The following is an 11420-nucleotide window of genomic DNA, read 5'->3' as shown; positions in this document are numbered from 1 at the left end:
GGGGGGGGGCGGGGGTGGGGCCCGCATGCTACCAAGTCTCGCGAGGCTCGTTTTTCCTCCCGGGAAGTTGCCAGAACTAACTCTGGGCAGCGCGGCTTCTCTCCGGCCTCTCCAAGTGCTTGCGAAAAACTTTATTGACAAACCTGCCAGAGAACGGACAGTGGACCCGGCGAGGGGCTGGGGCTCAACTAAGGGTCGCGGCAGATGCGCCCACGGCCAGGAGCGAGACTTTGTTTTGCGCTGCGGTGGCCATTTGGTCCGCTCTGCCGACCCTACACCTGTCCCCCCATTTGAGTCGCGTCTCTCTCAGGTTGCGGGTGATCCAGTTCTCCCTTTGCCCCGGTGCTTAAAAGAACAAACGAAAGTGTATGTGAGAGTTTCCCGGGGAGAGGAGGACCGTAAGAGTGAGGCCCCTCCAAGACGTGACCCTCGTGCAGGCGCCTCGCCCTCAGCTCCCCTACCCCACAGCCTTCCACTTGGCTGTCTCTCAGCAGCCCAGCAGACATTTATTGAACGCCTGCTGTCTTCCAGCCTTGGGTTCTGGAGACACGGGCGAAGAGCGATCCAGACCGTGTCCCGCCCTCACAAAGCTCAAGTGACTTTGGGGTGAGGTCCCACAGGAATGAGAAGCCCCTCTCTCACGTTTCTGCCTTGGAAAGATTACCTTGGATTCCTATTGCTTTCTTGGCATGGAACCTAGGCTAAAAAAAAGCAAGGTATCTTGGGAAGTCTGGGGAAGTTGTGATAGGAGCATAAATTCCCTTCCACCTCGGCGCTCCTGGTTCCAGCCACCAACCTTTCTTCTGTTCCTGAACCAGCCCAAGTGGGTCTTTTACTTTCACTTGCTCTGTCTCCTCCTTGGAGCCCTCCTCATTTCCTGCCAGGTCTCAGCTCAAATGTTGTCTTGGCAAAGAGGTTTTCTCTACTCAAACTGTCCTATTGATTAGGCTCTTTATTACCTGTTACCGCCATAGAACAGGCTACTCGAGGGCAGGGACCTTGCCTGCACTCTTCTCTCCTATGTCTGTGCCTAGAATAGTGCCTGGCCAATAACAGGTGCTCACCAAATACTGCACAAGTGTAGAAGTTCCGCCTTTTCCACCTACTCCGAGCACCCTTTGATGTGCCCTCTGCTTTCCGGGGCTTCAAGCTCCTACACATCCCACCTGCCTAGAGCACACACTTACCCTTGTGCCCAGCTGCACCCCCACTTTCGGAAAGGGTGACGTCCTCCAATGCTTTTTCTGTCGGCAGATTCAGCAGGGCAGGGCCTGCCCCTTTAATCTGGGCCCCACCTGCTCTGGTCAGACAGGTTTGGAGACACAGGTAAAGGGAGAGAGACTGAGAGGGATACTTGCAGAGCCAGCAGGGAGCTGGGCAGCTCCTTCCCAAACGTTGGGGACCCTCCGGCTCTGCAGATGGAAAGTAAGAGGGTGTCATGGGTTCACATGGCAAGGGGTAGAGGGCCCTTGAGGAGGTGGAGGGAGGGGACTCTGCCCCACCCAGAAGCAGTGAGATGGGGGAAACGGAGAAAAACAGGAGGGGAGGCATGGGGAACGGCCATAATTAGACCTAGAAGCCAGAATGGACAGCCCCAGGCCCCCTGGAGAGGGAGGATGGAGGGCACGGACTAGCGAAGAGCATGGAAACCACCCAGGTACCCACACTGCGGACGAAAGAACGGGGCGCACTGCTGCTGCGGGCTCCTTGGGACAGATTTATTAGCAAATCACTGGTATCGGTTTCCAGGAGAGTTTCAAACAAGGATCTACAAGAAGGGGAGGTTTGAGGGTAAAGGCGCAGCCTCTGGCCACAAGAGGCCCCTAGTGGGAAGGGGGCTCCAGGCAAAGTTCTGGACACCCCACCTTCCTCTGGTTTCTGCACTAGGGTGGGCGTGACCCCGGGGGTTTCGGAGGGGGCTGGTAGAAGGCACGGGGTGGGAGCTGGCTGAGGCCACAGCTGCCAACGCCTGTGCCCCCTGACTCACCCTCTCCTGCTGGATGGCATCTGACGTCGAAAGGGTGTCTCCATTTCAGCCGCTCCCTTCCCTCCCACCTCCTTCTGTTTCAACACCTTCCTCGGTACCGTGTTCTCCCTAAGGTCCCAGAAGGGGCTAAAGCCCGTGAGACCAGCCGCCCCAGAGAGTTCCAAGTCTCTCCCCTTGTCCCAAGGGCCAGAAGCCAGGAACTTTTGACAGAGCTTTCTTCTGCTCCCTCTAGGGTGATAGGACCTCATGGTAGACCCCAGAACTGAGGCCCCAGGATGACAGAACCCGAGACCCTGGCCCTGCTGGAAGTGAAGGGGTCTGAGGCCCCGGAGAAGAGCCCGCCCCAGGCCTTGGTCCCCAATGGCCGGCAGCCGGAAGGGGAAGGTGGTACTGAGTCCTGTGGAGCCGAGTCCTCCGGGGCAGGGTCTTCTGCTGGGTCTCCCACAGCCGAAGAGGGGACTGAGGATGGTCTCGACAGCACGGTAAGCGAAGCTGCCACCCTGCCCTGGGGGACTGGCCCTCAGCCCAGTGCCCCGTTCCCAGACCCCCCCGGATGGCGGGACATCGAGCCCGAGCCCCTCCGCTCAGAGCCACCCACCAAGCTAGAGGAGTTGTCCGAAGATGATGCCAACCTGCTGCCCGAGAAGGCGGCCCGGGCCTTTGTGCCCATCGACCTGCAGTGCATCGAGCGGCGGCCCCAGGAGGACCTGGTTGTGCGCTGCGAGGCGGGTGAGGGCGAGCGCCACCGGACCCGCCCGCCTGCCCGGGCCACCCAGCCCGAGCCCCCCGAGCGCAAGTGGGCCGAGGCCGTGGTGAGGCCGCCAGGCCGCTCCTGCGGGGCCTGCGGGGGCTGCGGGGGCCGGGACGGGGTGCGGGCCGTGGCCTCGGTGGGAGCCGCCCTCGTTCTCTTCCCCTGCCTGCTGTACGGGGCCTACGCCTTCCTGCCCTTCGACGCCCCGCGGCTGCCTACCATGAGCTCCCGCCTCATCTACACGCTGCGCTGCGGGGTCTTTGCCACCTTCCCCATCGTACTGGGTGAGCCGGGCAGGGGAGAAGGGAGCGGGGCCGGGGGCGGAGTTCCCCTTCCCTGGGCCTCCCCCGCGCCGCCCGCCCGGTGTGCCCAGCCGGTGCCGGTGCCGGGGTGGGAGCCCCACCGCGAACCCTCCCCCGCCTCCCGTTGCCGCTGGGCGCTGACCCCCTGTGCGCCCTTCCCCCCTCCCCCCTGCCCCAGGGCTCCTGGTGTACGGGCTCAGCCTCTTGTGCTTCTCGGCGCTGCGGCCCTTCGGGGAGCCGCGGCGGGAGGTGGAGATCCACCGGCGCTATGTGGCCCAGTCGGTCCAGCTCTTCATCCTGTACTTTTTCAACCTGGCCGTGCTCGCCACCTACCTGCCCCAAGAGACCCTCAAGCTGCTCCCTCTGCTCACTGGTCTCTTTGCCGTCTCCCGGTGAGTGGGGTTGCGGGTGGGGCCCCGGGGAGATGATGGTGCTGGAAGGGCCCAGGCGTCTGGCCTGGGGAGGTGGGGGCAGGGAGCCTTCTGGACTCTGCATTAGCCCACACGTGCGTCCCGCATCGGTGCCTCCACGGTCCCCCTTGCACCTTGCCTCACCTGGTAGCAGGTGTGTCTTCCCAAATAAAGTTGAGTTCAGAGACCCAGGTACCAGCCTAACACTGGAAGGGCTTTCCGGTGTCCTCTCGATCAACCTCCTGCTCGTTGCTGGGAGCGCTCTTCCGTGACCCTCTGGTCAGCTGGCCACTGGCCTCTAGCTGAACACTCCCTGTGACCGAGTGTCCAGTTCTTTGTAAGAGTGTCTGTTTCATTTTTTAAGTCCCATCGCTAGAAAGTTTTTATTTATATTGTGCTAAAAAGTGCGCCCCTGACTTTGACTCTGGAGTTGCCTAAGACAATTCAGACACTTGACCACAGCTCTCAGTCCCCCCACTGCAACACCCTGCTCCCCCAGGGTCCCTCAGGCTCCTGTGACCTTCCCTCTGGCCAGGGGAGTCTCCTGCTTGTCCGTTGTCACAGGCATTGGCCTCCTGTTCCTACAGACGGGAGGCCACAGTGGTTCTCATGGCAGCCCCACTCCTCTGCTCTCATTTGGAAGTCACCTGAACCCTTGGGCTGCTTTCACGTGAACTGCTGCTGACCCAGAAAGTACTTCTGAATTTCTCAGGCACACGGAGATCTTCCCATTTTTTCCCCTAACGTATTTCCTGTTGTTAACTTTTGATACGGGATTCCTGGTCACTTTAGCTGCTAGAACATTCTTTCTCTTGAGCTGGAATCTGTCTCCTCTGCCGCTTCTGATTGTAGCGTAGTGGTTGTCTGTCCCACCGGCCTCCTGACCAGCGTGCAGCCTGGTTTCTCCTCCTTGTGTGACTCACCCTCCCGTGTGCGTCTTGGGGAGTGCTGATCTCAGACAGAAGTCGGCTTGAGCAGTAAGAATCGTCAGGGGGCTGAAGAGCACCCCAGGGTTGTCCAGCCTGCCTCACCCACTTCACCGTGGGGAAGGCACAGCAGACCAGGGGAGAGGAGCTGCTCAGACCGCTCAGCAGTGGTGGAGCCTGGAATACAGGCCCCTCCGTCCGTCACCAGGGCCCTTTCTTCCCTACCACGGGGCAAGTTACTCAAACGCTTGGGCCTCCACTTTCCATCTGTGAAATGGAGCTGTGGGGATTAGCGAGTTAATTCATGTAGCGTGCTTGCCAGAGTCGGCCCCATAAGGGCTCACCAGGGGAACCTTTCCTTCATTCTGCCTTGCTGCCCCCCGGGGCAGTACAGAAGCAGCAGGTACTTTCCCCTGCTCCGGGAAAAGAGCGAGGCACGTCACTTCTGTAGTAAGGGGTCCTTCCCGTATTGAGAGGAAGCTGAGGGGTGTGGACTTGGAGCGGATCTTCCGAGAGGGGAGAGGGGAAGGTCCCGTGCCTCTGGGCTTCAGGCCCTCTCAAAGCTGGCTTCCTTACCCTCCCTTCCCCCCGCCCCTCGAAAGTGGCAGGAGAGAGGGCGATGAACGGGCTTGGGTTCAGATCACGGTTCTACGATTTCCCTGATGTGTGACCTTGGGCCAGTTTTACTTAAGCCCTTTGGAATCTGAGTTTCTTCTTCAAAAGGAGAGGTAAGTACAGTGGAGCGTACTACAGCCGTAAAAGAATGAGGAGGCTGTTTCTGTACCGATGGAGCTGCGCCCAAGACACGGTCAATGGGGAAAAGCGTGCAGGGCAGTCTACACGGCATGCTACCAAACTTGAGAAAAGGAAAACATAAATCTTTTGCTCACTCATCTACACGTACAACAGCCCTTGATGTGCAAGCCACCGTGACACTGGACGTCCGAGGAGGGGGTGGAGTGGAGGTGGAGAGAACAGGGCGGCTGCGAGTCAGGACAGGAAGACATTTTACCGCGCTCACCGCGGCCTTGGCGTTTCCAACCACGTGGCGGTATGGTGCCTACGCCAAAGTTTTACACTTAAGTTTAAAAAGGAGACAAAGAGGGAGGGGAATGACGCCTCGGCCTCTCAGACACGTGGGGAAGTCTAAATAGGCCCCTGGAGGAATCAGTGCGGCGCCTAGCACATAGTAAGCGCGGAACCGCCAGGGGTTGAGAAGTGTCAGTTGTAGGCACTGACCCGCGTGGGTCCCCCTGCCTGTGCTCCCCTCCCCCAGCCTGTATGCCAGCTAGCCCGTGCACTCCTCTCCGGGGGCCTGACTTCCTCTTGCCCCCCCCACCCCGCCCCCCAGGCTGATATACTGGCTGACCTTCGCCGTGGGCCGCTCCTTCCGAGGCTTCGGCTACGGCCTCACGTTCCTGCCCCTGCTGTCCATGCTGGTGTGGAACCTGTACTACATGTTCGTGGTGGAGCCCGAGCGCATGCTCACCGCGGCCGAGAGCCGCCTCGACTACCCCGACCACGCCCGCTCGGCCTCGGACCACAGGCCCCGGCCCTGGGGCTGAGTGCCCGCCCTCTCACCAACCCCCACCCCAGGCCGAGCCCCACTACTGCCCTGTCTTCTGCCTTCCGTCGGTATTGCCCTCCACCTTGGGGGCCTGGGGCAATCGTGAGGGAGGGACTTTGGTTTCTGGCAGGGAACGGACTGGATGGCTACGCCCCTTACGGATGCTGAGGGCCCAGGGCCAGGAGCAGCCCCCAGCACCGCCACTAGCCCACATGCCCACAGTGGCCACCACCACCCCCCCCCGCCACCCCGGCCTCCAGCCTCCCGTGAGGCACCAAGTGGGCAGAGCCACAGCCAAACTGACCGTTTCTGTGCCACTGTCCAAGCAGAGGGCCTCAGGGAGACTGGAAGTGTTGCCCGTGCCCAAGATAAAGGCTGGGCATCCCACCAAACTGGACTTCCACATTTGGTGAAAACCTTCCGGGGGCCCTGGGCTCAGGACCCTCCACGACTGGCCTCTGTAGGATCTTTAGCCTCCGTCGAGATGATCAAAACTGCCCCCGCCAGAGCTGCAGCCTCCAGTCTTCCAACCTATTTAGGCCCCTCGGACCTCCAGCCTCCGAACTGCCCAGAAGCCGCCACGCCCCTCCCATGGGAAGAGGTGCGGAGGGGGAGGCCTGCCTCCCCAGAGGGCAGGGGTATGTGTGTGCCAGCACCCGCGTGTGTGCTGGCTGGGGAGCAGCTGCAAGGCACGGTGGCCGACGTCGACCCCGTCTGACCATGTGTCTGACAATAAATGGCTGCCACAGCTTCCCCGGCTCTTCTTTGTGGTCACACCCCGCTCTCAAGCGTCCCTTCCTCGTCAGACCCAAGCTGCATCAGACTCTCCCCACATGACGGAGTGAGGCTGGCGGCAGCCTGGTCCCATGCAGGGAGGGAAGCTATGTCTGGTGAGAAGGGGCCGCACTGGAGCAGTGCCTCCCACGCCCCTCCCACCGCCCCCCATTCCCAGGACCAGCCGCACAGCAGCCCGCGACACCCACACACCGAGAGAGGAGCCCAGGGCAGAAAATGAGTCTATTTCGTCCCCTCCAGGGCAGCCAGTCAGTCAGAAGGCCTCTCAGGCCTGTGAGTCCCATTTAAGGGAAATGGGGGCAGAGGGGCAGTAAGGCATCACCAAGGGACCCTCCCTCCAGCCATCGCCCTGCCCCTGGCCCTCCCCGGAGTATGAGGGCAGCCCCATCTGGGGGTTCTCCGGGAAGGTGGAGGTGTCCCCGATGTTCTGCAGAAAAGCCAGGTGGGAGAAGGGAGCAGCTGACCCCCCCCCCCCCCCCCCCCCCCCCGTCTGGCAGACCAGCAGGGCAAGTCCAGGGATCAACGTCCAGCCCTCCAGAGAGCAGGCCTCAGTTTATGGGCTGGTATTCTGAGCACTGCCTGTGGCCCAGCAGCAGAAACACGCCTCCAGCCAGCAGCATGAGCCCCGGGGCACCCAGGGCCACCGCCATGATGCCTAGGACTAGTGGGGACAAGGTGTCCAATGGAGGGGTGCCCACACCCAGGAGCGTCGACCTGAGGCAAGCACAAGTGAGAAACAGAGGTGAGCACATTAGACGAATATGCTGGGAGGCCAGGCTCCCCCACGTCCCCTCCCAAAGCCCCGGCTCAGCACCCCCGCCCTGCCCCAGGCCCTCACCAACTGAGGTAGTGTGCGTCCCAGTAGCCAGGGCCTGTGGAAGCCCCAAATGTCAAATTGAAGGCACAGAAGTTATTGTGAGACTCAAAGAAGGCTCTGACTATGGGTGACTGGGGGAGGTATGCCAAGGAGGGGTGAAGAGGGGAAGCTTGGCAGGGCAGGGCTGATTCCCGGCCCCTCTGCCTCTGGGAGAAAGCCACTGGTCGCCACTGCACGAAGCCGGATGGGAGGGAGCCCCACAGCAGCTGGTTCACCTGGGGAGAAAGACAAGCCACAGGCTGAGGAGGACCAGCCTGTGCCCAACCCTTCTGTTCCCCCACCCTTCCCGGCCTCCAACTGTCACTAGGTGTCCTGAGTCCTGGGTCTGCTTCAAGGACTCACAGGCTGTTGGCACAGAGCCTTAATCTCTCCTCTGTCGGAAGGGGAGTTGGGCCACGAGCACTGGGTCCTTTTCCAGCCCCAACCCTCTGCAAACCTGCACTCAGCTCCTGCCCCCAGGCCCCCAGGCCCCCAGGCCCGCCTTCCGTCTTCTCCACTGAAGGCAGAGATTTGTCAGCACAGTGACCGTCACTTAAAGGAGCTGAACTATGTCGCTAAAAGATAAACGGTTCCATGATTCTCTCCCGCATCCCCCCACCCACCCGCCTCTCTGCTGAAGGCCTGACCTGGAAGACAGCAGGTGCATATTCATCGTCGATGGAATGTTGCTCCTGCATCAAGGGGCAGTCGGGGCCCTGGCCCAGGGTGGCTACCTCCAGCCCAAACAGGGAGCGGTTTCCCCGGGGAGAGGCCCCGACCAGGGCCACCTCTAGCTGGCAGGTGTCGGCCGAATGCAGGAGGCGCGGGGGCTGGTCTGGTCTGCCGGATCCAGAGAAGGCCTGCACCTGGGATGGGGGAGGTGGGGGAGGACGGGAAGCAGGGGGGCAGGCCTGGCTTTGAAGGGCACCCCCACCCTCATAAACCAGCCTTCTGAGTTCCTCTGCTTCCCCACACCCTTACCCTGAAGGTGAGGCTGCCGTTGGCAAAAGCCCCGGTGGGGTCGTCGGTGGGGCGGCCTCGAAATGTGGCGCTCAGGGTGGCAGGATCCAATGAGTCCGTGATATTGTTCCAGGAGAACTTGGCCAGGGAATACGGGGGATACGGTTCTCCCGGAGGCTCGGCCCCCTCGGATGTGTTGGCGCCATCAAATTCAAAGAGCTGGCGGGTGGGGTGAGGTGGGGCAGGGCTCGCCTGAGTCCAGCTGTCCCCGGAACCACCCCCACCCACGGGCCCCCACCCCCAGGCTCCCGTACCTGACTGCTTCCCGTACCCCGTCTTCAGTCCCTCCCTCGAATCCGGATGAACCCTCTGCTCCGCACACGCTCCCCCTTGGTTCTCCCCCAACCTCCTCACCCTGGTAAAGACAAGGGCAGAAGAGAACTGGATGCTGTCCTTGGGGAGCACCACCAGGCCCCCGTCAGGCTCAGGGGACAGCAGGAGGCTCCAGTTGACACTCAGGGTGCTGTGGGGGGTGTCGGTGGCCACAAGCAGCACTGCCGGAGGCCCCACGCTGCTCCACACGTAGTGCAGCGTGGAGTTGGTTCCCACCGCCCGGATGTGCAGGAGGTTCTGGGGGTCGTCCAGCCCGGGAGGGATGACCTCCAGAGACACCTAGAACACGGAGCAGTGGAGGGTCAAGGGAACAGGGTCGGGGGAGAGACACGGGGCAAAGCAGCTTGGTTGGATGTGATGGGGAAAGGCAGGAGGCGTGTTGAGGGCTGGGGGAGAGGAGGGCAGAGCCACAACTGCCCCGCCCCCAGCGGACGGATGAGGGCGCAGGGCAGGGGCAGGGGGAGAAGCAGCCCAACGCTCGCACGGACCTGGGTCGCTCAGGGCTGAGTCAGGGCCCAGCTTCCACCGGAAGACAGGGAACCCTCACACCCACCCTCCTCCACAGTCCTGTCCCAGGAGCCCTGGCTGAAGAACTCGTCTCCAAGCAGCCACCCCACCCCTGCGCCTTGGGTGCCCCGGATTCCAAGCTCCCTCCCAGGGTTGCGTTTCCCGAAACATCTACTGCTCTAGCCCCTCACCTGGCGGGTCTCCTCCCCCAGCAGGCCAAGCGGGGCTGCAGACGCAAGCAAACTCAGGAGGAGCAGGGGGCTGGGGGCACAGCGCCCCCAGCCCCGGCGGGGCCCCTCGGAGCCGCACATGCGGCCCCAACCTCCCAGGGCGGAAGACACACTGCAGTCATGTGACTCCCAGATGCAGCTGATCTCTCTGCAGGGCGGGGCCAAGCCAGCAGCTCTTAAAGAGACCGCCTCCTTCAACCCAGATTGCGACTTGAGCAACTCGTCCCCTGGGACTGTGAGGCGTCCCGGCCTGCACAGGTGCACAGCCACACTCGCGGCCTCTCCTACCCGACTGGCCCCGCTCTTGCCTACAAGTGGCCAGGGTGTCTGCATTCAAGATCCGAATGGATCCCAATAAACTGGGTCCACTGAGGGAGGCAGAGGGATTTGAAGGACTTCCAGGGCGAAGACAGCAGACCCCAGATAGTTCTTTTTGTCAATTATTAATATTTATGGAGCCCCCGGGTACGCCGGTTCCTGTCCTAGAAGAGCTCACGGTTTTATTGTGGAGAAGAGAGACGTCAGTAAATAGGATGTGAGAACAGCACGTAGTATTTGCAAAGGAGTTCCTGTCTGGCTGAACAAACCCGCTTTTTGTTGTTCTTTGGTGTTTCTGCTTAAAATTATTTTGCCTAATTATTTTGGCTAATAACAAATGCATAGGACACAAAATTCATAAGGTACCAAAAGGTATCATCTTTATTCCCCAGTGACTTGGGTCTTTCCCTCAAACAACCACTGTTACCTTTGAGTCCTTCTGAAGACATTCTATGCAGGGATGCCAGGACTCTTGATCTCGGGGTTGTGAGTTCAAGCGCCAGGCTGGGCCTGGAGCTTACTTGCCACATATATACACATATTGCATGTGTGTACAGACAGGCGATACCACACATTGGCATCCAGACACCGCTCTGCAGCTTGCTTTTTCATCTTCACTTGCACATGGAGGACTGTTCTGTATCAATGCACCTGGCACTGCCTTTGTCCACTGGTCTTTCAGTGACACTGCAGGGGGACGTCCCATGGATATGTTTGACCAGAACCTCGCGTTTCCAACATCTGGCTACGGCGAACATTGAAATGAATATCCCTGTATGTAGTGCATTTCATATATATTTGAACCCAAATCTGTAAGATAAAGTCAGGATTCGAGCTGCCAGGTGGAATTGACCTCTGCCTGAGACCAGAGGGCCTGTTTTCCCCCACCCTCGCTGAGTCTTTACCAGGCTTATTTGCATTTCCCGCTGAATTAGGTGGAAAACCTCCTGTTCTACAGTCACTCTGGAGCTGTTGTTTGCCTATTTTTCTGTAGTCCCAATCGTCTTGACCGCCACATTCTGAAAATTCTGTAAAGAAATTCACCTTTGTATTGGTACAAATATCACACCCCCCCACACTTTGTTCTCAGCACGTAAATTTTTTTGCCCTTCTTTTTCCCCACTGTGATAAATACATTTAAGAATCTGTTTTCTTCTAGTTTCACTTGCTTGTATTTAAATCTTTCAGCTGCCTCGAATTAATTTTGCAAACAATGAAGTAGGAATCCAATTTCATTTTCCCCCAAAATGGCTACTCTAGGATGAACTCAAGTTTTCTCAAAAAACTCATTTTTGAGACAAGTAACTTGTATCTTCTGAGTCTCAACTCCGGGACCTGACAAGGGCAAGCGAAAACAAGAGTGCTGGCTGAGTACGGAGGGCCGGAGTAGTCTGGAATCCAAGCCTCCCCACCACCCA

At 59.8% G+C, this 11420-nt stretch overlaps 2 protein-coding genes across 6 annotated transcripts; one reads left to right on the top strand and one right to left on the bottom strand.

The window, feature by feature from the left end:
* Positions 1-69: 69 nt before the first annotated feature.
* On the top strand, positions 70-6691 carry TMEM79 (transmembrane protein 79). 3 transcript variants are annotated; one of them, XM_043568027.1, is made up of 5 exons: positions 70-1425; positions 2220-3022; positions 3219-3432; positions 4303-4427; positions 5728-5839. In XM_043568027.1, exons 2-4 carry the CDS (start codon positions 2263-2265, stop codon positions 4400-4402), a joined length of 1074 nt encoding a protein of 357 aa, XP_043423962.1. In that variant the 5' UTR covers positions 70-1425; positions 2220-2262; the 3' UTR covers positions 4403-4427; positions 5728-5839. The 3 variants fall into 3 exon arrangements, with proteins under 3 accessions (XP_043423962.1, XP_043423961.1, XP_043423959.1); XM_043568026.1 differs by lacking the exon at positions 5728-5839 and having other exon boundaries at positions 4303-4618; XM_043568024.1 differs by lacking the exon at positions 4303-4427 and having other exon boundaries at positions 84-1425; positions 5728-6691.
* A 250-nt stretch (positions 6692-6941) lies between these two features.
* LOC122475884 (glycosylated lysosomal membrane protein) lies at positions 6942-9828 on the bottom strand. Of its 3 annotated transcripts, XM_043568022.1 has the most exons (6): positions 9646-9828; positions 8969-9226; positions 8576-8773; positions 8242-8460; positions 7577-7830; positions 6942-7452 (listed from the first exon to the last, which is right to left on the bottom strand). In XM_043568022.1, the coding sequence occupies exons 1-6, from the start codon at positions 9763-9765 to the stop codon at positions 7287-7289; spliced, it is 1215 nt and encodes a 404-aa protein (XP_043423957.1). In that variant the 5' UTR covers positions 9766-9828; the 3' UTR covers positions 6942-7286. The 3 variants fall into 3 exon arrangements, with proteins under 3 accessions (XP_043423957.1, XP_043423956.1, XP_043423958.1); XM_043568021.1 differs by having other exon boundaries at positions 8576-9226; positions 9646-9809; XM_043568023.1 differs by lacking the exon at positions 7577-7830 and having other exon boundaries at positions 9646-9809.
* Positions 9829-11420: the final 1592 nt, after the last annotated feature.

The sequence above is a fragment of the Prionailurus bengalensis genome, chromosome E4, assembly GCF_016509475.1.
Source record: "Prionailurus bengalensis isolate Pbe53 chromosome E4, Fcat_Pben_1.1_paternal_pri, whole genome shotgun sequence".
Taxonomy (NCBI): Eukaryota; Metazoa; Chordata; class Mammalia; order Carnivora; family Felidae; genus Prionailurus; species Prionailurus bengalensis.
This window is presented reverse-complemented; position numbering and strand designations above follow the sequence as displayed.

What these genes read in the sequence shown, in the direction of transcription:
- TMEM79 (XM_043568024.1), top strand. Translation starts at nt 2,263, where the DNA reads ATGACAGAACCCGAGACCCTGGCCCTGCTGGAAGTGAAGGGGTCTGAG. An exon ending in CACCTTCCCCATCGTACTGG is followed by an intron (nt 3,023 to 3,218) that starts GTGAGCCGGGCA and finishes CCCCTGCCCCAG; the next exon opens with GGCTCCTGGTGTACGGGCTC. An exon ending in GGTCTCTTTGCCGTCTCCCG is followed by an intron (nt 3,433 to 5,727) that starts GTGAGTGGGGTT and finishes CCCGCCCCCCAG; the next exon opens with GCTGATATACTGGCTGACCT.
- LOC122475884 (XM_043568021.1), bottom strand. Translation starts at nt 9,765, where the DNA reads ATGTGCGGCTCCGAGGGGCCCCGCCGGGGCTGGGGGCGCTGTGCCCCC. An exon ending in ACGGCAGCCTCACCTTCAGG is followed by an intron (nt 8,461 to 8,575) that starts GTAAGGGTGTGG and finishes CCCCCATCCCAG; the next exon opens with GTGCAGGCCTTCTCTGGATC. An exon ending in GACGCACACTACCTCAGTTG is followed by an intron (nt 7,453 to 7,576) that starts GTGAGGGCCTGG and finishes TGCTTGCCTCAG; the next exon opens with GTCGACGCTCCTGGGTGTGG.